Here is a 25,483-nt window from a genome sequence, read left to right on the forward strand (position 1 = left end):
CTTTGAATTCTAGCACAAAATCTTATCGATGACCTCAGCAATGTTAAGGGAGTAATTTCCCAAATGCATGGAATGTATGACAGGCAGATGTGCCAATCTGGTGATACAGGAGCATCTGAGATCACTGTTAAGGTTTTGTGATAGAGTGAGAATTTAATGAACTCTGGGTACATATTACTTTTCGATATCTGTTAGAGATGTAAGTGAATGAAAGCCTTCTGAATTGTTGGAGTGTTTTACCAACAGCGTTATAGGCAATGTGAATGTGACATGGAATAGAGGCCCTTACCTTTTCATTTCCAGGCTTTTCAGATTTTGAGTTGGTGGGTTTTGTCCTTATGCAACCTTAATTGTCACTGAACAAAAGTTTTTTGTGTTTATTTAGAATCATAACCCCACTTGTTTTCGATTGTATGCTCTTCAGGGGAGGAATTATATCATCTTGTATATTTAGAAAGTGCAGCGCACATTCTGAATGCTCCTGCATTCTTAATATATTGATCACTACAGTTAAAATATAGTTGGTAAATATGTATTTTAAGAGCTACTTAATCTGTTTATAATTTAAGGTGCATATTTATCCATTTGCAGAGATGTCCTGCAGTGCACTATGATCACACATCAAATTTTGTTGCGGGGAGCTGCTCAGTGTTTTCTTCTGCAAACAGCTATGCATTTGACAGATGTGGTAAGTTCTTTTTTTTCTAGTGTAATGTTTTATTTTTCAGAGATGATAATGCAATATGTAAGTGCTGCCAAATAGAACTTGAGCAGCTGATTTTACTGAATTTGTAGTTTTGGCAATGTCCATTTTAAAAATGTGCTTGAGTGATGTAGGTCTGTATGCTAATACTAATAATTCTTTTAACTTTATTTTTCATATGAAACAACTTGATCCTTTTTTATTCAGCATTTCATTTGCAGTACTTTATTGATAATATTTGTATTATTGCAATGCCTAGAAGCATGGACCCAAGATCCCGTTGTGCTAGGTGCCATATAAACACTTATTTAACAATTAAAATTTAATATTAAAGAGACTTTCAAAATGACATAAAAGATTTTAAAACAATATTTGTAATGTTAGCATGATGACTTTATAGTCAGGTTAAAATATCACTTTCATTTTAGAATCTTGAATATAAGTTGTCTAATTCTCAAATTATTTTATGGGACTGAAATTTTTCATGCTCGGTGTTGAATCAGAAGGAAATCCTTCCCCTCTTTCTCCTCTATAACATCACAAGAGTTTGTCTAGGCACTTTTAAGCTATAAAATGTGGTTCAAAAATTTTCAAATGATTTTGATGCTTTGGATAGCTCAGAAAACTTTCTTCTTAAACTTCAAACTTGACCTCAAACAAGGATCATGCTTTTATCTTGATTGATGTAATTCAGTAGAATTCCTGGATAAAAACTATATATTTAACTGCAGTTAAGACTGAGTACATATTAGTAATTTAAGGATAAAGTATTACAGCTATGTTGTAACTGTTGCAAATAAATAAATAAAAAGGGCAATAGAAACCCAGGAAATCCAGAGTTAATGTTACACTTAAAAGAAATCCAAATGTAAGTAGAAACGGCTTCTCTCCACCTTAAAGACTCTGCTCCTGTTCCTTATCTACTCTTGTCTCTGATAGCATTAGCTTCCTGCCTCTTCCATCAAGTGATGCTAGTCCTGACTGCCTGTTGTTCACCCTCTGATAAATGTTTCTCTGCCTTTTTCATTTATACCAGCAATGTGTGTGTGTTCTCCTTGAACAAAGCCCTCTCCTCAGGCCTCATTTCTTTTGTGAAGCCTACAAGACATTGGCCATCTAACAGCGGATAGGCTGATGGTGTAATTGAGTTCAATTTATATGTTTTAATTTAAAAAAAAAAAAGACCCTGATGTATATAATGTATATAAAACCTACATGATATAAATACATATTTTTGATTGTATCCCTCTTTCCCTCCATTCACGTGTGTCTTGCTTTCTTAGATTATAAACTCTTTGGGGTAGGGGATGTCTTCTTGCTAGGACAATGCATAGCACATGGTGAAGACTACTACTAATCAATAATACTAATACATTGTTGTTTGCTTATCACCTAACAGCTACGGTGGTAGGTTAATAATAATTTCCTGCAAAGTAGCAATTCCCAACCAGTGGTATTTGGAGAACTTACTATCATATAGTTGCTGGCTCTTTTTTTTTTTTTTTTAATCTGCTAAATCTCTTTTAGAATAATCTAAAATTACTTTCTTTCCTAATGTATTTCCACATAAGCAATTGCTGTAGTTGCCATAAGGATGTCATATGATCATCAGTGAGAATGGAGGTGTTTGTGACTGAATGAAAGGGGAGTGCACAGTACTCTTGCTTATGCCTGATAGCCACATGAAAGGTTCTCTTTTGTATTCTCCACCCCATTTTCTTTTGTCTGCTAATACAGCTGCTTACCTTTTCTCTTTGCTGTCTCAGATTTTGCTGTGGCTGACCATGAGCTGACCTGAGCAGGGCTTCCTGTGAAAAGGCAGAAACAGAAGAATTAGTCAGGGGCTTCTAAATATCTAAAATTAATATAACTAAGGTTGTCCATTTACACACCCTGCCCCTCACTTAAAAAAAAAAAGCCATCAGTGAATACCTCGCTTCAAGCCATTCATTCGCCTTCAGTGTACATCTCTATATGGGTACATCAGACTGTAGGAAAATGAACTGTGCGTGTGTCCTGAAAAAAGGCAAAAATGAATATTTCTGGAAAGTTTATATCCCTGTGGTAATAAATTGGGGGTGGGAGGGAAAAGATGATTTTCTTATTGAAACATTTGCCAGATGAAAGCAAACTCGTCTCAGTTTCACACTAAAATATTACGTGGGTATGTGAGTGTGTGTGTGTTGGGGACTAATGAACCTTAAATAATGTCTTTAGGAGAAAGTGTCACTTCCAGAGATTTCAAGTTTTCTCATGTCTCTTAGACCAGAGGAGTCTTTAAGCAGAGGGACTATACTATGGATGGAGGTGAGAATTGAAACTGCTGCTGGTTTTGTGTTAATCAAAATGTTCTGATCTATTGGTATTAGTTATAGCGAATGTTTTAATTCTCTAATATATGCATGTGAAGTAATTTTCAGTCCCTTTTGCACTGGCACATCTGGCGCTTCTGGCACTGAGTGCTAATTGATTTGTGCTTTGTATCTGTACCTTGTAACATGTAACACTAAAGAGGGGATTAATTTTACCCCTCAACCTGCTATCCAGCAGATAATTAGTCAGAAGATGTTAATATGTACCTCCATTGTGTGAGACGGTAAGGAAGAAGGGGAAGGTTGTTTTTTTTCTTTTCTTCTGCAGAGCACCTGAATTCTGCACAAGAGCAGCTTTCTCCTGAGGGCAGAGCTTCTGTTGCACTTCAAAGCAGCATAAGAGCTGGAGCTGAGCTCATACCGGACTTGTATGCCCTGCTTTGCCACAGCATTCTCCAGAGAGAGAACATGAGCTAATTTGTAACTTTTGTGTTTAGCCCTATCCTAGTGCAAATCAGAATCAGTTCTTTCATGCACACTTTTGGTGCCCAAATACTTGTTCTACAAAAGACTTCCAGGCATCCACAGTGCCAGCCTGCTTTCTTCCTTGCCATTCCCTTGGAAATTAAGGCTACAGTTTGGGGAGCCTGTACTGGTGTCTGTAATCTTTTCCATCAGAGATCTATGCTCACTGCATTAGATCAGTGGTAACTTCATGGAGAGAAAGTGAAGCAGGACTTCTTATGAGATATTCAGAGCCACGAGTTGGGCATTTCCCTCTGCTTTTATTAACGATACAAGATGGATGTAATATCCTTGGCTGAAGCTGCCCTTCAAGCAGTTATTCCTGTATTACATGTTTTTTCTTTTCCTCATTGTAGGTACTTTCCTCCCCAACTTTTCCCCCTACTACTTGCTGTTTTTCAGAAATTACAAAGTTAGCGCCAGGGTGGATTTGATTTAAATCATGATTTAAATCACTAGTCAGGAAGACTCGATTTAATCATGGATTTCTACATAGAAGTGCATTCTTGTTGGTTGTTATAACCTTAATACATATTCTTCACAACTTAGAGGTAGATGTAGGTTTAGTTTTTAGAAGGTACACACTATACATTTTTAAAGTGATTTATTTTGAAAACTTTTCAGATGAGTTTTATATCAGAAAATGAATGATTGGTTATTTCATTTATCAAAGGTAATTGAAGCAGATATTTATGAAGTCATTGGGAGGTGAACTATCTCCAATTCAATAGATTAATCATTAATATTTGGAGGATTTTCTTGCCAAGCAGTATTAGGAGGAGAACGTCACCAGACAGACACTTACATTGTTTTATTTAACTAAAACAACAATGTTATGTATTCTGGATTTTTTTCTTCAACAGCAAACATAATATTTTAACAAAACAAGCATATGCATTTTTGAATTTATTTAAACATTAAAGTTTTTTAAAATCAGGTTTGTTTTTGTTAAAATCATTTTTAACTAAAATAGTTACATGGAAATATTAAAAAAAAAATTAAATAGATTGTGTCCGCCAGGTCAACATGAGAAACTTAAAATATTGGCTTCTGCAGGTAACTCAGGTCATCTTCACATTCATTTTCCTGTTTGTTCATAATCTGGAAAAGAAAAACAAGCTTTCCTGCTTTTTCAGGTCCCAAACAATTTCTCAATTTGGAATGAATTAGTCCAAAGGAAGAAAATTTACTTTCTACACTGGCAGAAGAAGCTACTGCTGTTAAAAGTGAGATTATCACTTCAGCAGTCTCTGAATCAAGTGCTTAAGTGACTTCCACCAGTTCACTGGTGTGACTTTCTTTAAAACATCAGCAAACATGTATTTCTTGAATAATTCACCCTTAGCTCTGAAGTTTATTATAGTTGGCATTATGGAGGGATGATTGCTGGTTGTCCATGTCATAGCCAACTCCTCTTCTTCAGCAGTTAAGGTTTGACCCTGCTACTGAGTATTGAGAATATTTGTAAGAAAATGAGCTGGAGATAGTGCTTGTCCCATTCATTTTTTAATACTTGTAATTTAACTCTGTCACTGCATATTTCTCTTTTTAAGATCTCACTCTGTTCCTTCCAAATTTCAACAGCGTCAGCAATAAAACAGCTATTTCCCTGCATTTTGTTCAAGGCTACAGAAATAGGCTTCAGGGCACTCAGCATGTGTTCAACATTTCTCTTAAGCCCAATGTTGAGAACTTTGGCTGTGACAGTGTCATCTATTTTTTCACGCTTTTGTTCACAAACTCTCATCAGGTTAGGCCAGTTCTTGATATAGTGCTCAAAACAGTCCACTACTGAGTTCCATCACATGTCTGGTGGGAGAATTAGCTTGGTTCCTCCCACATTTTTCAGAGCAGCTGCTGCAAAGTGGCTGTTACGGAAGTATTTTGCAGTTTCAACAACATTAGCCTTTATTTCTAGAACACTGAAGTCTTTGGCTAGGAGGTGCAGCAGATGAGCACTGCAACCGTATGTTATTAGCTTGGGACTCTTCTAAATAATTTCTTCTCATCTTGGATACATTTGCAGCATTGTCTGTGACCAAGCTGCGTAATAGACATTTACATTTTTTTTCACAGTTTGTTATAGCTTTTACTGCTACTTGTAAGTATTCTGCTGTGTGTGCATTTCCTGATTTTATTGATTGTTTCTGTAAGGAAGACATTCCCTTCTTCTGTGTTACACAAGCACATACAACAGGATCATTGCGGACATTCCTCCACCCATCAAGACTCAGGTTAACAATTTCACCCTCTAGACCTTTTGCACACTATTCAATTTCTCTTTCATACACTTTATCCAGCAATTTTCCTGCGACATCTGCTCTGTTGCGTGGACTGTATTCTGGTCTTAATGACCGAACCATGTTAATGACTTGTGGGTTCTCAATCATACAGAAAGGGGAGTTTGTTGCATAAACAAACCGGGCAATTTTTTCATCAATTACCTCTTTTTGTAAACTGATGGTTATCACAAACTTATCTGTGGTTGTTTCTGGATGATGGAGATATTTTTTTCTTTTTGCTACAGGTGATATACTGTGGCTGTGTGACATACATGATGAGACTGAAACACTATAATTGGCAGATAACAGATATAGAAAATGGTGGTGATATTGAAGGTGGATAGTCTTCAGAATCCTGTATGTTGAGGATGGATTCTCCTAAACAAAATAAGTCAATGCAGTTATTTAATTATTATTACCATACTGCTCATTTAGTATTACTCATTGCATTCACTGACACTCCGTACTTCTTTAAAGGTGGAAATTGGAAAAGGAAGATCTGCCTATTTCAGTTATTTATTTTTTATCACAACTGCATTTAAAATGCTAGTACCATAGAGTAACCACTACAGTTTTTTGCTCAAACATGAGAATTCAAGAATAGTCCAGAAGGAAGACAAGCAGTCCTTAAGAAAGAAGTATGAAATTAAAAGGTTTACCAACCTGAAGATCCTGCATGTTCAGACATTCCTTTCATCATCTTCAGTGCAGCTTCCTCCTGAGAAGGAACACTTCTCATGATATTGTTTCATTTGGGCAACCAGGCCCTGCATTTCTTTGTTGCACTGTTTGCATTTTGCATGCATGCCTGTCTTACCCACAGGTAGAGGAACTTCATTAAAATATTCCCAAACTGGGCCTCTTTTACAGCCTGCTGCCATTATAGTGAGAGAATGGTATGGTAGATCTCAAATCAATGAAGGCTACACTCAGAAAGACCTCCAGACTTCTGGAATATGCTGCTCAAACAGTTCCACTTTTGTTTCTACTGTCTGTCCCTCCCTACTCACATTTATCTCCAGACTTCTTCTCCCTGTCCAGATTTATTCTGCCCCCAACAATCGTCTATTCATTGAACTTTTTGAAACTTTGCACTTTTAGAGAGAGGTAAGGGACTGACTGTGTACACAAATTTGCAGAAGGACAATAGAGTTGCAGTCTATTTCTCACCTCTATATATTATTTATGTATTTTAAAACATTTTTGCTGTTAACAAGCATGTTATCTCCGGAGACACAAATCCACAGTTTGAGAACTGCACAACTAAGCATCTCTGATGCTCTCTTCTAGAGTGAGCACTGAGTCCCATTGGGTAAATAGAAAGATTAACCTAAATAATCTATACAGAAGCCCCTGGAACTCCGTAAGATTGGGTCCCTAATCCATGAACTATTGGAACTCTTTTTCAAAACTTTTCTTAAACATTACATGAATGTACTCAGACTCAGAATTAGAATTTATAATCCCTATTCCATAATGAGATATCTTTGAGCTATAAGGTATCTTAATAGGTTTTTTCCTCAAAAAGCATTTTATCAAAAAAAACCGATTTAAATTAAAAAAAAATCAGATTTGTTTTTATATATATATTTTTAACATCATTGATTTTTATCCACCCTTCTTAGTGGACATAGTATTTGTTTGCTGGAGTAATAAACTGTTTTGTCTTATCTTTAAATTTGCCTTCTCTTCAGAATGATTATCTGCTATATGTGTCTTTCCTTTTTCATAGTTTTGGAAGTATTTTCTGAGGCAGTGGGTGTCTGGGAGCCTCTTAAAGGGCCAGTATTTGGGTGCCAAAAAATTGCATGAGAATTGCCTCTGATTTTCGTGTGTGTGTGGCAAAACCCAGCATTTACAAGAATAACAGAACTCCATTCCCAAAGAAGACAAATTTGCATGTAAGATTAATTTTTTGCTTTCCATTGTGAATTTTAATTCTCAAAATACACGTATATCACAACCTTTAAGGGGTACATTCAGCCACAGAATTAGAAATTTAAATGAAAAAACATGGAAGAAGTAATATTTGGACTTCAGAACATTCGGGCTGAATAAGTAGATATAGCTGCATGCGATGGCACAGCAGGTTAATGAAGTAATGACTATGCTCAGCATCTTTTCTACTCTTGTTATGAGTATCAAAAGCTTAAACAAGCACAGGATTTTTTTTTTAAAATACTGTAGGTTTCTTCCTTTTTCTACATATGTCTCAAAAGTGTATTATTACATACACCAACACACACACTTCGAGAGAATTTAAGTGTATTGAGTTGTGTCAGATTACTTGTTTTCTTCTGTATAACCTAAGTTGGCAGAAGTGTTTAAATAGTAACGTTTATTTCATTTAGCTTTGCGATTGGCTGTATACTCATGACAGATGCTTCAGAAAGTCCATAAACTGCCATGCTGAGCATCAAGAAAGATCTTCATTAAGTGTATATGTACATACTCTCGTGGAAGATTACCTTAAGGCACCTGCATCAAAAAGTAAGTTCAGTTAATCTTTATGAATTAATAGCTCCTAAATGCAAACACCAGAGTTAGTGATATAACAAGCTTAATGTCTTAAAGTCAAATTTGTAAAATTAAAGATTTTTATACAGTGTTAACCTTGTTACATTGCACAATCCTATGTAGTTCATGATATTGTTTTGTTAATGCTTAATAAAAAAGTATTTGCATTTAAGAAAGGAAACAGGACTAAAAAATACAATATTGCAGAAAAAATTTAAACTTTTGGAATTAGCTGAATTGAATGCTTGATTTGCAACTTCAGTGTTGCATTAGCACTAGTAGTTTTGTGCATTTAATTTCCTTCTTTATTTTTTTCCCAGTCTCCGTTTAGGAAAGGAAAAAAATATAGATTTATTGAGGTTGCACAGTTTACAAAATCCATAGCATGCACTAACAGAATTTATAAATTACATACTCTGGACTTACATATTTGTGGATATACAAATGTGTTGTGTCGTACTTTTAGTTTGGAGCTAAACAGCTTTCTGCACATACTTGCAAGCAATTAGGATTTTTGAGATTAGTCTTCACCTTGTTCAGCAGATGAATTTGTAAATTCTTATAACACAAGAAGTATGCAGTTTAATAAATGCATGCAAATCACGAGCACAAAGCTAAATTCTGAACAGAATTTTCTACTTTTTGCCTCACAGCCACATTTCAAACATTCATAATTGTTTTTAAGAATTGTTTTAAGTCTAAGTAGGTTGAATTTCAGGGGGATGACTCCCTTAAGCTCCTTTGAGAATCCCAGCCTCCCTTTAAAAAGTACTTTTAAAAAAAGTTTATCAGGATTTACTGATAAAGAACCTAACATGTAGCCTAAAATGTATTTTAACCAAAAGGCAGGTAGATGCCTTCTTATGTAGTAGGTAGAGGATGAAAATTAACCTGGTTTAATTTAAATGTATATACAAGAATGCAAAGTGTTCATTATTAATATTTATGCTGATATTTTGTACATTGAATTAATGAATCATTTATATATCACTGCCTGCTGTTAATAGGATTGGAAACCTACATTAGCAGTTAAAATTACTATTCTGAGATTTTTTTTAAAAATATCATGGAAAATTTAAATTCTCTTTAATCAGGAGAAAACTGCTGTATGCCTGACTGGTTTGAAGCTAAGCTTGTTGCTACAATGATTCTGCTGGCTGCAGATGTGGAGGAGATGAAGAATAAACAAAGGCAAGTAGGAATCTCGTCACATTTTTCTTTTGGGCCTGTTCCAAAGCCCACTGAAGCTAGTAGAAAGACTCCAGTTGACTTCAGTGGGCTTTGGATCATCCTGTAGTCAATTGCCTTAGAACTTGTCTTGTAAAATTTTCAAAAGTGCCTAAATGACTTTGGCGCCTAAGTCCTAGATTTTCATGTGACTTAGACACTTAAGAAAAGTTCACAGAATATTTGTTTTTAATTTTTGTTTTGTGCAGCAAAAAAAGCAACGCTGAACGGGTTGAACTAAAGTCTTTCTTGCACCCTCTTCTGGATGTCTTGTTGAAACTTGGCACTAATGCTTACATACCAACACTGAAAACGGATAAAAGTCTACAGCTACTCTTGAAGCTATTACAGACCTGTTTGTTAAAACAGTCTAGTCCACAAGATGGTTAGTGATCTCTTCAGTATATTGCATCCTATATAATTTATAATCAAACTAAACTTGTGGATATTTACTACGATAAAGGGATATTGTCAAGTAATATCAGTTCATAAGTAATGTACATAAAAAAGTTTATAATCAAGGGCATGCCTTCCAAATCAGAATTTGGGCTCAAACCCCAGAAGGGCTTCAGCAGGAATCCCACCACTGCTTGTGAGTTGAGGATGTAGAATGCTTCCAAGAAAGCACTTGGCATCCTTCAGGATTGGACCCACAGGTATTTAGAACCTGGATAACATGCACATATTATAAATAACTATGAGCCCATTCTTTGGGAATTGAGCCTGCAGAGTTCCTAGCAGTCCGAGGAATCTCCCAGGAGGCTGCTTTCATCTTACAGGATTGAACTCCAAACTTTTTTTCTCCTTTTAAATGCTTTGGTATCAAGACATATAAGAAAAGCCACGCCACATTTTAGGTATGACCTGCTGTGTTTTCATGCTTCTCTGATGCAGAGTAAAGCCAAGTAATAAACTTAATTGCCATAGCTATGAACTGAACAGGGAAATACAGTAAATGTACAAGTTGTCTTGCCATGTTTACCATTTAAAAAAAAGGGAGAGGGACACAATGTATGGAAAACTGATTTCAAACTTGTACAGTGATGTTACTAACAGTGGTGAATGCTTTGTTTAAAAAAAGTACAAAAATGTACTTGATGTTCCTTTCAAAATGTGGTTGTGGTCAGAAAGGTGACTGTATTATTGGCATTTTCTTACTCAACAGATCTGCGTTTATTGAGTCTGCAGACATTAGTGTTGAAAAATGACTTTTTACTAATTATTATTATTGATAACCTTTGAGGGCCAACAGAACTATAGGAGCGTTAGCTGGATTCTGTTCTGGGTTGTGGTTTATCAAAAGAATTCCTAAGTTCCATTTGCAGAATTGTTATTGCAGATAAAGCATGAACCAAACAGCATGCAAGGGGGAATTATGGTGTAATAGTAATAATTTGATGTAGGAACTAAATTATAACGTTTAACCTTGTGAACAAACTAGAGATGTGCACTCCTATAAAAGCAGCCAGCTGAGCCATTTTCAGCCATGTTAATAAATAGAGAACCTTGATAATAAGCACAATATAGTTTTGGAATATGTCCATATTGTTTCTGGCATTTGGCAGTTTTCCATTTAATTAAAATTGTGTTTAATTCAAAAATTAAATATCAGAGCAAGTCTCCAGGAAGGGTACTAGGCTTTCCCCTGAGCTTGCTCTTTGTTGTAATTCTAAGGTGACACAGAAAACCTTGAGGAAATCCTCAAAGGTATTCTTTGAGAATCTCTCTGGGAGCTCAACCTGTGCTTCATAGGTGTTTATTTCATAGCAGGTCCAATCAGATAGACTCCACTTTCATGCTTTGTTATCCTCCCTGTGTTCTGTTAACTCCCCATATGTTGGTGCAAAAAGGGCATGCAGAGGCTTTCAGTGCCATCGCCATATTGATGTATTATCCGTCTGACTTTCAGTGCCACTGTGGTTTCCCTTGAAATATAGATTGAGGTATATAGGTGGTGAAGTACATTTTGCCACATTTACCCACTACAGCCCCTACAGAGTAACATACCTATGTCATTTTCTATGATTAAGTGCCATGCAAATGTATTGTGTGGCACTATGTTTTGTACATGTTTTATCATAGCGTTCCCTAAGTAACAAATGCTATTTTCCATTACAATCTTGTGCTCTCATTTACTTATAACTTTTTGAAAATAACTTTTTAGGCTGAAATCTTCCATGCTTGGTCTCTACCTAAAGATGAATTACTTTAGAAAGTTTCAAGGAATGCTCTTTTAGCGGTTGTGTATGCAGATGTGTTTAAGAAAAAAACAAAAAACTTTCCCCCAGGTACATTACATTAGTAGCTGAATTTGGAAACTGAGCATTCTAAATGTCATCACTGAGGAATAAGCTCATGACAAAGTTTGGGCAAAAATGGGTTGGGAATTTAATAATGTTTATGAACATTTGAAAACAGTCCAGCTCTTTATCTTTCATCTTTACAAATTTCACTAAACTTTGATCACTCACAAGAAGGAATATAACCCACTTCACACTGCAACATGTGGCTCTGCAATGCTATGAAAGTACAAAGTAGTTTAAATATCCTTATTTTAATAATTAAAAAGAGCAGATAGATCGGTAGTTAGAACATGTCATTTTCACATAGTTGCTTTTCTTACTAGAACCCCACTTTAACTAGCTGTGCGTAAAAATGAAATAGATCTATCTTTATGTGTCTATTGAGAGACATTGGGCCAGATTGCGACCTTACATCTATCCCAGAGTGTGGTGCAGCAAGGAAAGAGTTCCTTTCTCAGCTTCCTTCGTTTTTGTTCTAAGAGAGAAAGTATCTGCTACTGGCTATTGTAGTAGCAAATTCTTCTCCCTCTGTGCCAGTTCAGTTGTGCTAACTGGCATATTGTGGGAACAGAGCCAGTGGTTGTGTTCATTATCCATTCCCTGGTTACCTTTGCGGAGGTAAAGGAGGGCTAGTGTTAGTGGTGCCTGCGCTTGTCCCCATTGCATACACTGGTGTTCCAGGTAGCCCAACCGCTTACTTTCCTGCGTGGGTGCGTTGGGCAAGTGAAAGTCTTGCCCATGGTGATCTTTTTTGATGTGCATGCTCATTCTGCAATTGCATCCAATCATAAATGTGTAAACAAATGTATTTTATATATAATATATATAACATAATTTCCCCATACAAGCATACTACTCCTCAGTGATGTATATGATCATAGCAGTTTTGGTTTAAATCAGAAAAGGTGTATTTTTTTTTCACTTTCACTCAACTGTAAAAGCAGTTGAAGGGATTTTGCTCCAGTTTTAAGTTATGAAACTGTGAAAATTCAGTTTGAATGGAACCTGTTTTGCAGCCTTAACTTAAATTGTTGATTGAAGACCGAGAAACTTTTGTAGTAAAGGTCAAACAACCACACACACATAATTTGGGCATTAGAATACCATAATCATAGAATATCAGGGTTGGAAGGGACCTCAGGAGGTCATCTAGTCCAACCCCCTGCTCAAAGCAGGGCCAATCCCCAGACAGATTTTTGCCCCAGATCTCTAAATGGCCCCCTCAAGGATTGAGCTCACAACCCTTGGTTTAGCACGCCAATGCTCAAACCACTGAGCTGTCCCTCCCCCCATATATATAATATAATGTACTATAATAAAGTTTGAGAGTCGTTCTAATTAATTTAGGCCTTGATCCAGCAAAGCCTTTGAGTATGTGCTTTAACTTTAAGCACTTGAATAATCTCATTGACTTTGAGATCTCTCTGGTGTTTATTCAATCAAATTGATTTCTGATAAACATAGAAAGCAAACCAATGAACTACAGGTTTACCTGGCCATTAAATTGGACCTACCAGTTTGAGATTTGATCTGGAACTCTGAATGCCCTCCAGATTTATTAACACTAGAGAAGATTTGAGGGATTCTTAACATCAAGTTTTTATAATTTTTTAAGCAGCAGAGCTTTGCGTGTGTCCTTTAAGATAGAATGCCTAAACCTAAAAAGACAATCATAAACATTTCTTGAAAACCCTGATATTCTGTGCACCATTTTATAGCCCTCTAGCCAATCAGATGCAGATCCCCTCAAAAAGAGAAGTAGAACCCACTGCAATAATACAGTATACAATAAAATGAAGAGCAGTCATTTATACCGAATGATCAGAAGCTTAAGAGAACTGTAAATGCTTATTCTTGTATAGCTTGACATTGTATGGTAACCTGATTTAGTCCACTTTGTATATCATGTATCTCTAACACAAAAAAGTACATTGTTTTAATAGTGCATTTGTTTTGTTTTCTGTATAGATGTGGTGTTAAGTTTTCTCTCTAATTCTGTTATGACTGCTGCAGAAAGTATACTGGACTTTGTCCTCAGAAGACTCACTACAAGTGAATTGAATACTGTAAGTATTTACTGTAGATACTTGAAAGACTCTGTGTCTGATTTCTTGTTTTTTCAGTGCAGTTCTGATTGTTAATCTATTATGCACAGAATTGGCAATGTTTTTACATGTTTCCAAATGAAATATTTCAACACCCAGAAAATCATTTTGCATAGAAATACTTTTTAAACTCTTGTTATGGTTTTTGATAAAAGCCTGCTGAGACAGATATCTGAAGTTTCTTCCTGTAAAGGGAATTCAGCAAATATTCGGTTTACCTTAGCCAGTAAACTGACTTGAAATTTGACACAGTGGGAACGGTTCACTACATTAATTGTCACTGCTCTGGTTTAAAGAAATTCTATAGCAGAGGTACTGAACTGCGGGTTTTGAGAGACAGTTACTTGGCAATTTGTTTTTATAGTACTAGTCAAAATTTTATTTTTCCTCTCCCTCTTTACTGTATTCAGTTAATGGCTAGTTAAAATTTAAACAGTTTTTCATGTTGTGGTTTCACGGAGAGTCCTAAAATGAAACCCGAGAGGTGCTAGTGGTATTTGACTTCATAAAAAATAGCTAATAACTAGTTTACTCCTGGGGGAATTCTGCGCTACTGCAGAATGCACAATTCCCTATTTTGCCCACAGACTTTCTGGCTGCCGCTAAGGGCTGCTGGAGCGCCCAGCCTGGCAGGGCTGGAGGCTGCATGCTCTTTGATCCTCATTCTCCCAGGACGGGAGAGGGCTTGGGAGACCCAGCCAGCTCTAGCAAAGGGTGAGGAAGAGCAGGTGGCCGCACTACACCATGTCCCCCAGCGGGACAGTATAGAAGCTGGGTGGAGTAAAGGCTCTGGCAGGGCTGGTGTCTGGACTGGGGGCTGCCCTTCGGCTGGGCTCTGGGGGGAAAGAAGGGGCTGGTTTCTGGGGGATGCCCTGCGGCTGGGCTCTGTGTGTGTGTGTGTGTGTGTGTGTGTGTGTGTGTGTGTGTTTGGGGGGTGGGGGGCTGGTGTCTAGGCTGGAGGGGTTCCCTGTGCAGCTGGGCTCTGTGCGGGGGGACGGGGGAGGGGCTGCTGTCTAGGCCAGGGGGTGCTCCGTGGCTTGGCTTTGGGGGGAAGTGGGTGTGTGTATCTGGGCCGGAGGGCGGGGGTGCCCCAAAGCTGGACTCTGGGGGGATGGGAGTGCAGATGTCTGGGCTCTGGGAGTCCCACACAGCCCCCTCAATCATCCTCCAACTGGAACTGGGTTGTTGTAGGGGTTTCTTTAACTCTCTACTCCTGGGGGATTCTTTTTTGCTGTTGTCTGTATTGCTGACATATTTGTTGACAGATATTTTTAAATAAATTACCAAAATTATTAAAAATTGAGTGATTATATTGTGTTATTTTGGCAACTAAAATATGCATAATTTTAAAATACTGTGCTCCAATTTTTTTATTTTTTGGCGCAGAATTCCCCCAGGAGTACTAGTTATATGTGTTGGACTTGCACAGAGAGCTTTACAAAAGAGCTTAAAAGACACACACAAGGTGAAACTAGTAATAAATGGTTCATGGGAGAAAGAGTAGAATGAGACATGGTGATGAGAAAAGAGGTAGTCCTGAAGGATGTGGGTTTTCAGGAGAAGAGAGAGGGACTTGGCAGACAGAGGAGGGCTGTTCAAAGCATAGAAGGCAGTATAACAGAAAGTACAAAGGTAGAGGGTGAGGAAAGAGAGAAAGCAAAAAGATGAATGGGTTGATAGAAGTGTGGGGAGTTGAGTGGCAATAGAAGTGTAGAAGGAAATGAGATCAAAGATTTAAAGGCCTTGAAGATGAGTACAAGGAGATGAGCACTGTGACAAGGGGAAGGTGATTTCAGCAGATGCAATTTGGATAGACTAAATGGGGAGAAGTGAGAAGATGAAAGACAGAAACAAGGTTACTGTAAACAAGATAAGAGATAGGAGATCATGGGCAAGATTTTAACTGTAGGTAGTGGCTACTCAGAGGGTAAAGGGAGAAAGGTCCAGATTCACAATAGCATTTAGTGTCTAAGACCCAGGTTCAATTCCCCATTCTGTGCCAGAGAAGGAGAAAGGATTTGAACAGGGGTTTCCAACACCTCTCAGAAGAGTGCTCTAACCCCTGAGCTCTGGGATAGTTTGATATGGGGCTCCCTCAGTCTGTCCTGTTGAAGCTGTTCCACTGTAGCTAACTAATGAACGAGTCGTTGGACCCTGGGTCTCCCAACTCCCAGGAGGGTGCCTTAAGCACCAGACTACAGTCTTATTCTCTCTCTCTCTCTGGCCCAGTGACCCTTTAAGTATTTATCCTTTGTGGAACAGCCTCAACAGGAGAAATTGAGAAAAACCCACATGAGAATATCCCATTGCTCAGTGGTTACTGCAGTCATCTGAGCGGTGGGTAGCCCCAGTTCGAATGCTTTCTCCCTCTGTTCAGGGGGAATTGAATCTGGGTCTCCCTCATCCCAGGTTAGTATTCTAATCAGTGGGCTAAAAGTTATAAGGTGGGTATCACCTCCGGCCATTTTGTGTGGAGTTAAGCACCTGCGTAGCTCATTCTCACAAGAAACACCTTTAGGCACTTATGCCACCTGACTCCATGAGAGGGATACCCAGCTATAAATCGCTAGCAGTGATGGGAACTTCCCTGCAGCCTTGTCTCAGCACTTACCTCTCTGAGGGGAGTGGGACTTAGCACACATTCTTCTCATTGCTGTCTCCTATTGGCTAACTTAGACGCTTCCTTGCCTCATTTGTTTGATTTTGTAAATCTCATTCTAAGTTGCCTATTTCCCCCCATTTGTTGTATAGGGAGCTAAGGTGCTTGACTCAGGCTTTGTGAATCGCAGTTTTGTCCCTGTGATTTTCTAGGTACCTAAAAGTGACACTCATGTCACAAAGCCCAAGTCCCTTTGTGAATCTAGGCTAAACTGGCCAGTGTAGACTCCAGAGAAGAAAGTTGTATGGGAAGGAGGAAGGGACAGGAAGTGACTAACAGGGAGGGAGGAGAAGTTCATAGCCACTTCTAACACTTGGGGGAGTGCAAAAAGATGGTCCTTGTAAGAGGAATGTAGCAACAGAGGTTGAGGCGTCAGAAAAGAGCTGTGTTTCATCAAGAGTGAAGAGGTGGAGGGTAGCAGGTAAATAGAGGTTATGGATCAGGGTGAGTTTTTCAGCAGTGGAGTGGGAGTTTTGAGAGGGAACATAATCAAAGAGGGAGCGTGGAGTATGGAAATAAAACTGATATGGAAAGAGTACAAGAGAGGTTCATGATAGAGGATGGGATGAAGAGGGGACCTGGACTGAGACAAAGACTAAGTTTGAAATGAGAAGAGGATTTGTGAAAGTGAGAAAAGAAACATAAGAATGGCCATACTGGGTCAGACCAGTGGTCCATCTAGCCCAGTATTCTGTCTCCGACAGTACCAAAGCTTATGGGGCAGTGTATAGAACAGAGCAGTTGGAGTGATCCGCCCCGATCCATCCCCTGCTGGCTTTTGGCAGTCAGAGGTTTAGGGTCACCCCAAGTCTGGGGTTGCATCCATGACCATCTAGGCTCCTAGCCGTTGATGGACCTATCCTCCATTAATTTATATAGTTCTTTTTTTGAACCCAGTTGTACTTGTGGTCATCACAACATCGCATGGCAAGGAGTTCCACAGTTAATTGTGCATCATGTGAAAAAGTACTTTCTCTTGTTTGTATTATACCTGTTGCCTATTAATTTCATTGAGTGACCCTTGGTTTTGTTATTGTGGGAAAGGGTAAATAATACTTCCTTATTCACTTTTTCCACACCATTCATGATTTTATAGACCTCTATCATATCACCCCTTAGTTGTCTCTTTTCTAATATGGACAGCCCTAATCTTTTTAATCTCTCCTCTTTCCCCTCAAGCCATTCCATACCCTTAATCATCTTCGTTGCCCTTCTCTGAACCTTGTCCAGTTCCACTATATCCTTTTTGAGATGGGGCTACTAGAACTGGACATGGTGTTCAAGGTGTGGGTGCACCATGGATTATATAGTGACATTATGGGTATTTTCTGTCTTATTTTCTGTCCCTTTCCTAATAGTTCCTAAAGAAGAGGAGGTGTTACCTCTCCGGGAGTAGAGAAGGCAGTAAAGTTCATGAAAGTACACAATGGGTGAAGAGAGGAGAAAAGGAAGGTGGTGGTGATATTATGTGGTGTGGAGTAGGAGAAGTAAGTGAAGGGGAGTGCAGAAGCTAGAAGCCAGAGAACAAAGGGGACATAGTGGGAAAGCGAAGTAGGGCCAGGGAGAAGTATGCTATTTTCTTAGGACTCTGCGGTGAGACATCTGCAGAAGAAGAAAAAGCAGTGGTCCAGTTATCAAACAGCTGATTTTGCTTGAAACAATATATGGACCCTCAGAAAGAAGGGCAGAGCCCGTGGTCAAATGGAGAGGAAAGGAAGTTTCTAGTAAAAAAAGACGACTGGAGATTCCTTTCATAGTACCAAAGTTGTTGTTGGTTACTCAGAGAACCCTAAGGTGGAGTGGGGGAACCTGACAGGACGGGAGAGAAGAAAGTGTGTTTAGCCACAAGAAGAAAAGGCTGTCCAACTGTAGTTGTTGCTGCTGCTCCTGCCTTTTTCTAGCTGTCTCATTTTCAATTTATTTTTTCTCCTTTTTAGTGACACTACCTACCTTCTTCATTTTAGGTTTCAGATCTGGATCGTTGTAATTTATACTTAGCATTATCGTCAGAGCTGGTGAATTTATGCTCAAACGCTGGCTGGAAAAAGGGGCCCTCCATTTGGAATTTCATCTCTTCTCTCATAAATGCCTCTATTCAAAATCTGCAGGAGACGGGCAATGAACAGGTAATTTTACAAGGGATAAATGGCATAACTATATGATACAAATATTAATGAATATATTACTTTACAGAAAACTCATTTGTGTAATTCATCTGCAGTGTTATATTGCAGTGAAACACTCTGTTTCCCAAAGGACATTGTTAGGACTGTAGTGCTGTAGTCAGGGCCGGCTCCAGGCACCAGCTTACCAAGCAGGTTCTTGGGGCGGCCACTTCGGAGAGGGGCGGCAAGTCTAGCTGTTCGGCAGCAATTCGGCGGACGGTCCCTCACTCCTGCTCGGAGCAAAGGACCTCCCACCAAATTGCCGCCGCAGATCGCAATTGCGATCGCGGCTTTTTTTTGTTTGTTTTTGTTTGGCTGCTTGGGGTGGCCAAAACCCTGGAGCCGGCCCTGGCTGTAGTTCTTTGTTAACGATATACAGCTGCTATATAGCTAAAGCAATGCATTGGTGGCAATAAACACATTTTTCTCAAATAAGATTGTTTGTGTAGTACTCAAAGGCCTTTGCCTAAAATACAGTAAAATGTTAGATAGCTTTGAAAATAGAATTAAATTGAAACCCCATCTCCCAAACGTTAGTATTAATACAGTGTTAAATTTGCAAGGTCAAGAAATTCCAAAAGCTAACATTCTGTTGCAGTATTCATTCCCCCCACTTTTTATATCCCACAGTTATATATGTGTTATATGTAGAGTAATAGGTTAATATTTTCATTTTTCAAGAGAAAGAGAAAAGTTTGATGTGAAACATGGCTGAATTCATATTGCTAGAGGAACTTTAACTTTTGGAATTTCCAGACTTGACATTAATGCTTTGTCAAAAAGATTTTGGGGGGATTTAATTTCCTATGTGTGTGTCTGTCTGTCTGTCTTTCTTGCTCCCTTTTAAGTTAGTGGGAGTTTAATGATTACTACAGTGGCAGCAGAATGTCTTGTACTTTGCATGCATTCACAGCTCAGTTAATCTTTAAGTTGGTGTCTCTAGGTTTAAGGTATATCCTCTATAGAATATGCATTCATCTCTTTCTTAAATCAAAATATTTTTCTCCCGCAAGCCAAGCAAAGATAATAGTTCAAAAAGAGAGGAGGATTGTATTCATGCCAAATCCGTATCTGTTTTTATTTTATGGTAGCCCTGATATTTTTAAAAGGATAGAATTTTAAAATGGGAAAAAATGTGTTCATTTTAAGCCTTCACAAAGTGAAAAAATGGATGGACAGATTTTGCTCACTTTCTCATTTTTTTATTAGCATAAATCACTGTCATCCTTATTACACAAAGTGAATGTTTTGGTGAATTGTGTAAAAACAGAATTGTATGTTTGAAACTGTTTTTCAACCTTGATTATAGTGGCAGTGATAAACACCCTCTAATATTCCGATCCTATCCTTGTCAGAACAAATCAGTAGGCTCAAAGAAGTTAAGAAATTAAATCATACATTGAGAGCAGAATGAGAGATAAAACACACTAGTATCATTTTTGCATGACTAAGTGGAAAAACAAGTTAGTTTTTTTTCCAGCTATTTGTGACTTTATCATAATTTATCATTTTATCAAACAAAAATGACATTTGTCGATTAGTAGCATATTGGAACAGTATATTGAGGCCTGACTCAGTAATTCTTCCCAAGTCAATACGTTAGTTGAATCAAGGGGGTTTCCTGAGTAATGAGTGTTTGAATAGGGTCTCTATGTTAGTTATGTGTTGTTGAAAGATTGCAGCAAATTCTTACAGCCATTCTTCATAGAGAAGGTGGGCAGAGGTTCGAAACATTTTCTGTGTTTCTGATAGCTGGAGGCAGTCAGAAAATAATCTGTTATAATATTGCATTTTGTACATTGCTGTACACATTGACAGTGCTCAGTAATTTTTTATATAATCTTCTGTCCCTTTTCCTCACCCCTGCACACTTGTTCTTATATAACTTTACACACAAATTAATATATTTTGATTAGGAGTGAGCTGCATTTTATGCTATAATAGATCGCATAGTCTCTTCTGCTTGCTCTGCTTCTCAGACACAATAATTCCTCTTTAGTTGAAGTGACAGTTGTTGCCTTCTAGACTGCTTTAACTACTCTCTCTACTGGCCTTGGAGGACTCTGGCTACGTGTGCCTGAATTTTACTTTTTGTTCAGATTTCAATAAATAATAGAATTCAAACTTATAATTTGTGAGGAATTTCATTTGGGGGAAAATATCCTTGTGACAGGTATACATTTGAATATTTGCTTAACACTAAGTTTGTGACATAAAATAGAAAATATGAAATTAAGACTGACCTTAGTTGCAGTTCAGCCTTAACTGTACTGGCACAAGTGCTGTAATTTACTAGAATGAAATTAATTTCTTACCATTTCCATTATTAGTAAAAATACATAAGTTAATTTCTGCCCACTCAGTTGACTATGAATGTCATGTCATATTCAGACTACAGGGCTGGTGCTGATAAAGGAATGCTTGTAATTTGTAAGATGAGATAGATAGATACATACACACCTGTTTTTCCCTACATTTTACTTTCTAATCAGATTTTCATATATAATAGAATATTTTAAAGGTATTCAATATGTATCCGTATATTATTCATAATTTATTAGGGGAAATTTTAGTATGTTGATTGTGTGATTTTTAATTTTTCATTACTAGGAACCAAAGCTTGGAGAACAGATTCAAAAAGTAGTTAGTATGGCCTCACTAACTGTGGTTTGTGAGATTATTGATCAGAAACCTGAACTGCAACTTAAATCTCTACATGCTGTTGAAACCCTAAAAGGTTTTATTTCCTCTGTTCAACTTAATCAAGTATTAAAGAAGCCTTCCAAAATTGAGGAAAAAAATAGGTATGTCTATGCTACAGTTCAAGTCACTATCTATACATCTTTAATACAGAGTAAAGTAACTTTTTTTGGTAATTTGTGACAAGATACAAGTTTCATAAGTGATAACTTAATTAATTTAGGATGTCTAAGTAGCTAAAAGAGCCTTCTTACTCTTCAGATCCAGAATATGGTGGAAGCGAAATGGATTTGCTCATCTTAGCTCTTTCTGTAGTAGGAGTAGAGAATTAGGACTCAATTGATTCTTACTGAAGTGAATAGATATCTTTCCACTGAATTTAATGGGAGTTGAATTGGCATTTAGACTTTTGATTCTAATCTGCTTTCTGTTAGGACATTACATTATGGCCTGTAGTTTGTATGTAAAGAAACTGAAGTATTAATATGGACTTAAAAGTATTTTCTCTGTTACAGTTTATTTGAAGAATCAACATCTTCTCAAGGATGGGGGAAAATCGTTGCAAGCTATGTACATAACCAGTGGGTTTGCCTTCATTTTATTTTAAATAAGTATCATAAATTTATACCATTGTCAAATGATGAGACTCTGGAACTATCTTTGCTTGCAGTCCAAAGGCCAATAAGAACTCTACAGTCTGCACTGGAAGCTCTAACTCTTTTGCCTTCTGACCAGGTTTTACCTGTGTTTCATTGCATGAAAGTGCTTGTTCCCAAGGTAAGAGACAAAAAAGCACACCTATGGTCAGTAACAATAATGAAGATTCCCCCCCCCCCCGCCCGAAATTAAACACTGCTTTCCTCCTCTTTATTTTCAGCTTCTGGGCTCATCCGAATCTCTCTGCATAGATGCATTTGATCTGGCTTGGAAAGTTATATCCTCTTTGAGCAACACACAGCTAATATTTTGGTCTAATTTAAAAGCCTTTGTTCAGTTTGTGTTTGACACTGAAGTTCTTGCTGTTGCTGCAAGTAGCAAGGGTCAAGCATATTCAAAAATAAAGGAGGTAAGTGTTAGTGTTCTTTTTTGTAAATGTATGTAAATTGTCGAGTGGAAGACATCTTTTCTTAATAGACGATTTTTTCCTCTCTCAGCTATCTCAATGAATTTTTCTCCTCACAAAAGATGCTGGATTGAGAACACTAGAACCAAAGTCATTTTTGTTTATCCTCAGAACATCAATATAGTGTATTCCACCCTTTCAGGAGGGACTGCCTTTAGGGGTAAGAAGGTTGTTTAATTTTCAGGTCCATTAAGTCCATGCCGTCTCTGCTGGTCCTGCCAGCTAGGGTTCTAGTGAGCAGTGGAGGGAAAATTGTCTACTATGAACTACACAGAAAAAGACCATTTCTTGTAGATCACAAAAAATCATTATATGGCAATGACTTTTGGTCGCTACCAATCTGTGCTGGCTTCAAAATGGTGACCTACAAGAGAGAGGCTTTATATCTCATTACAATTTGTTTCACTCATCCAGTTCCCCTTTACTTGTTCCTGTGATATAGGTAATGAAAGGTACTATACCTTTGACTTGTAAATTATTCACTTCCCTTCCTATCCAAGATCTTCTGAATTCATGAAAATGATTTCAGTTTCCTTTGGTCTCATTAGTGAGTGTTTTGCTATAATTTCATATCTACAGTATGCATTATTACTTGTATCTTTATCCAATGGTTTATAGAGCTGTTTTTTGATGACATTGGTGAGCTATTAGATAAGAAGTTAGGACACTATTTAAACAGACAACTTTTGCTGCTGCTGTAGAGAGGTTTTTTCCCAGGATTCCAGAATGCTGAGAAAAAATGTAATCTTGCAAACAAAGATTTTATTATCTTAAAGAAAGATTAATTTATTAACATTGGAGCCAGTTCTATTATATTTTTACTTGCCATTCTGGAAAACAGGAAATCCATCTTTACTGAATTTGGTGAAGTATGTCATTTCCTGTCCTCCAGGAGTCCAGTTGCTTCAGCTACATTTGATGAAGGGGGAGGGGGAGTTTCAGGAAAACTTGGAATTGAGTGAAAGGTCCTATTTTCCTGGGTTTTAGTAAAATCCTTTTTGGATGTTTGTATTGATTATGAAGCTTATGGATTTTTTAATCATGTTTACAGTTAGATCCTTGATGCCAGCATGCAAGTTTATTGTAGTGTATTTTGGCACCAAATAACTGTAGTCCATTCTGATCTAAATTGTAGCATTTTCTTTAGCTCCTTTCCTCATCTTTGTGTATATGTTTGACCAATTTATGAATTATGTTTTTCTTAATCTGTTACTTTAGTAGATGAATTTAAAAAGTCAGTGTTTACCAACAGTTACCACATAGTGGTAACTGAGAATATTGTTGTTTTCCTTTCTGTTTAGAATAGAAAATAAATGTAGTATCTCAGATACGTCTTGTAGTAGCTTAGTAAATATTGAGTTTTTGATGACACCCACAGCAATATTAAGCCGATAAGGACTTGAAGGACTTTGTGTGATCTCTTGACTTATGTCAACACAAGAAAAACCTTTTACTCCACTGGCTTCCTACTTCTGATTAAAGTGGAAAAATAGTCCCCCTTAAAAATATTTGGTTCCACTGTAGATGATCAGTGCTATAGAAAGATAGCATATCCTTTGGGACGGTACTGAAGAGTGAGTTGCATTGAGAGGCTACAAAATAACAAAGAACAGGAAGTTCTTATGGGGAAACTAAATAATCTCCAAAAAGCTTTGTGCTTGTATTTGGCCGATAAAACCATAAATATTGGGAAGAGTTTTAAAACAGTAAAAAGAAGAACAGGAGTACTTGTGGCACCTTAGAGACTAACAAATTTATTAGAGCATAAGCTTTCGTGGACTACAGCCCACTTCATCCGAAGAAGTGGGCTGTAGTCCACGAAAGTGGGCTGTAGTCCACGAAAGCTTATGCTCTAATAAATTTGTTAGTCTCTAAGGTGCCACAAGTACTCCTGTTCTTCTTTTTGCGGATACAGACTAACACGGCTGTTACTCTGAAACTTTTAAAACAGTGTAATCTTGATTCTTCTTTGAGTGCTATCCCTGTAGGTGCTCCATTTACAAGTGTCTGTGCATCCCGACGCTGTCGACCAGAGATTTATGGTAGCAGTGTCTGTGCAGGTTGCACATGCACAGTAGGTGTCTCGCGGTGCCGTTGGTGCCGAGTCTAGCATGCACATGACCTGAGTCCTCCAATTCCTTGTCAGCCATCCTCAGCTGAAGACTGAGCTCTGGGGCAGTGTTCATCACTCTTGCCAAACCTTTAGAAATAATAGTTTAAATAGTTAGTCATATAGAAAGTTGTAGTTAGTGTTAGTTTTGTTGGATCAAAAAAAAAAGTTTAATTTCTCCCAGTTTACCTTCCCGTAGTTCCCCTGCTGCGGGATCGGTTAACCATTTAAGATGCCTGGCTCCCCAGGCTTTAAGCTATGCAGCTCCTGCCGCGAAGCAATGCCAGTTTCTGATGGGCACTTCTTGTGTGTCCAATGTCTCAGTAAGGTGCATATCCACAAAAATGTGCCCACTGTAGCAACCTAAAGGTGAGAGCCCGGCGTGACCGGGATCTCCGACTCAAAATGATCCTAATGGAGAAATCTCTCCAACGAGAGACAGAACAACGGATCTCCTCTCCGGGCACCCCTCCTTCAGGAGACATACCTTCCTCTAAAAGACCAAGGAAGAGGGCACAGAAACATAGGCGGTCTCCTGCCAGGTCGCTATCCCCGATGCCTACACATGCTTGGGTGAGCACCTATGACACTCCGGGCACCTCCAGCACCACTGAGTCCCAAGCGAAGGAGACACAGCAAACACAGCCTACACAAACGGCTTACAGTATCATAGTATCCTGGACGACTTACAGTATCACCCAGTGTCCTGGACTCTGCACTGGTGGACAAGACCAGAAAATGTATTCATGGGC

The 25,483-nt window shown here is 38.0% G+C and overlaps 1 protein-coding gene across 1 annotated transcript in view; it reads left to right on the forward strand.

The window, feature by feature from the left end:
• The window catches only part of TARBP1 (TAR (HIV-1) RNA binding protein 1), a 99,235-nt gene that overhangs the window by 32,193 nt on the left and 41,559 nt on the right, over positions 1-25,483 (forward strand). Inside the window, exons 8-17 of the mRNA XM_054022059.1 lie at positions 592-688; positions 2,921-3,010; positions 8,174-8,312; positions 9,434-9,530; positions 9,776-9,951; positions 13,838-13,935; positions 18,598-18,759; positions 21,409-21,602; positions 22,014-22,275; positions 22,376-22,564. Of these exons, the coding sequence (XP_053878034.1) occupies positions 592-688; positions 2,921-3,010; positions 8,174-8,312; positions 9,434-9,530; positions 9,776-9,951; positions 13,838-13,935; positions 18,598-18,759; positions 21,409-21,602; positions 22,014-22,275; positions 22,376-22,564 (1,504 nt within the window). The remainder of the gene's footprint in view (positions 1-591; positions 689-2,920; positions 3,011-8,173; positions 8,313-9,433; positions 9,531-9,775; positions 9,952-13,837; positions 13,936-18,597; positions 18,760-21,408; positions 21,603-22,013; positions 22,276-22,375; positions 22,565-25,483) is intronic.

The sequence above is a fragment of the Malaclemys terrapin genome, chromosome 3, assembly GCF_027887155.1.
Source record: "Malaclemys terrapin pileata isolate rMalTer1 chromosome 3, rMalTer1.hap1, whole genome shotgun sequence".
Taxonomy (NCBI): domain Eukaryota; kingdom Metazoa; phylum Chordata; order Testudines; family Emydidae; genus Malaclemys; species Malaclemys terrapin.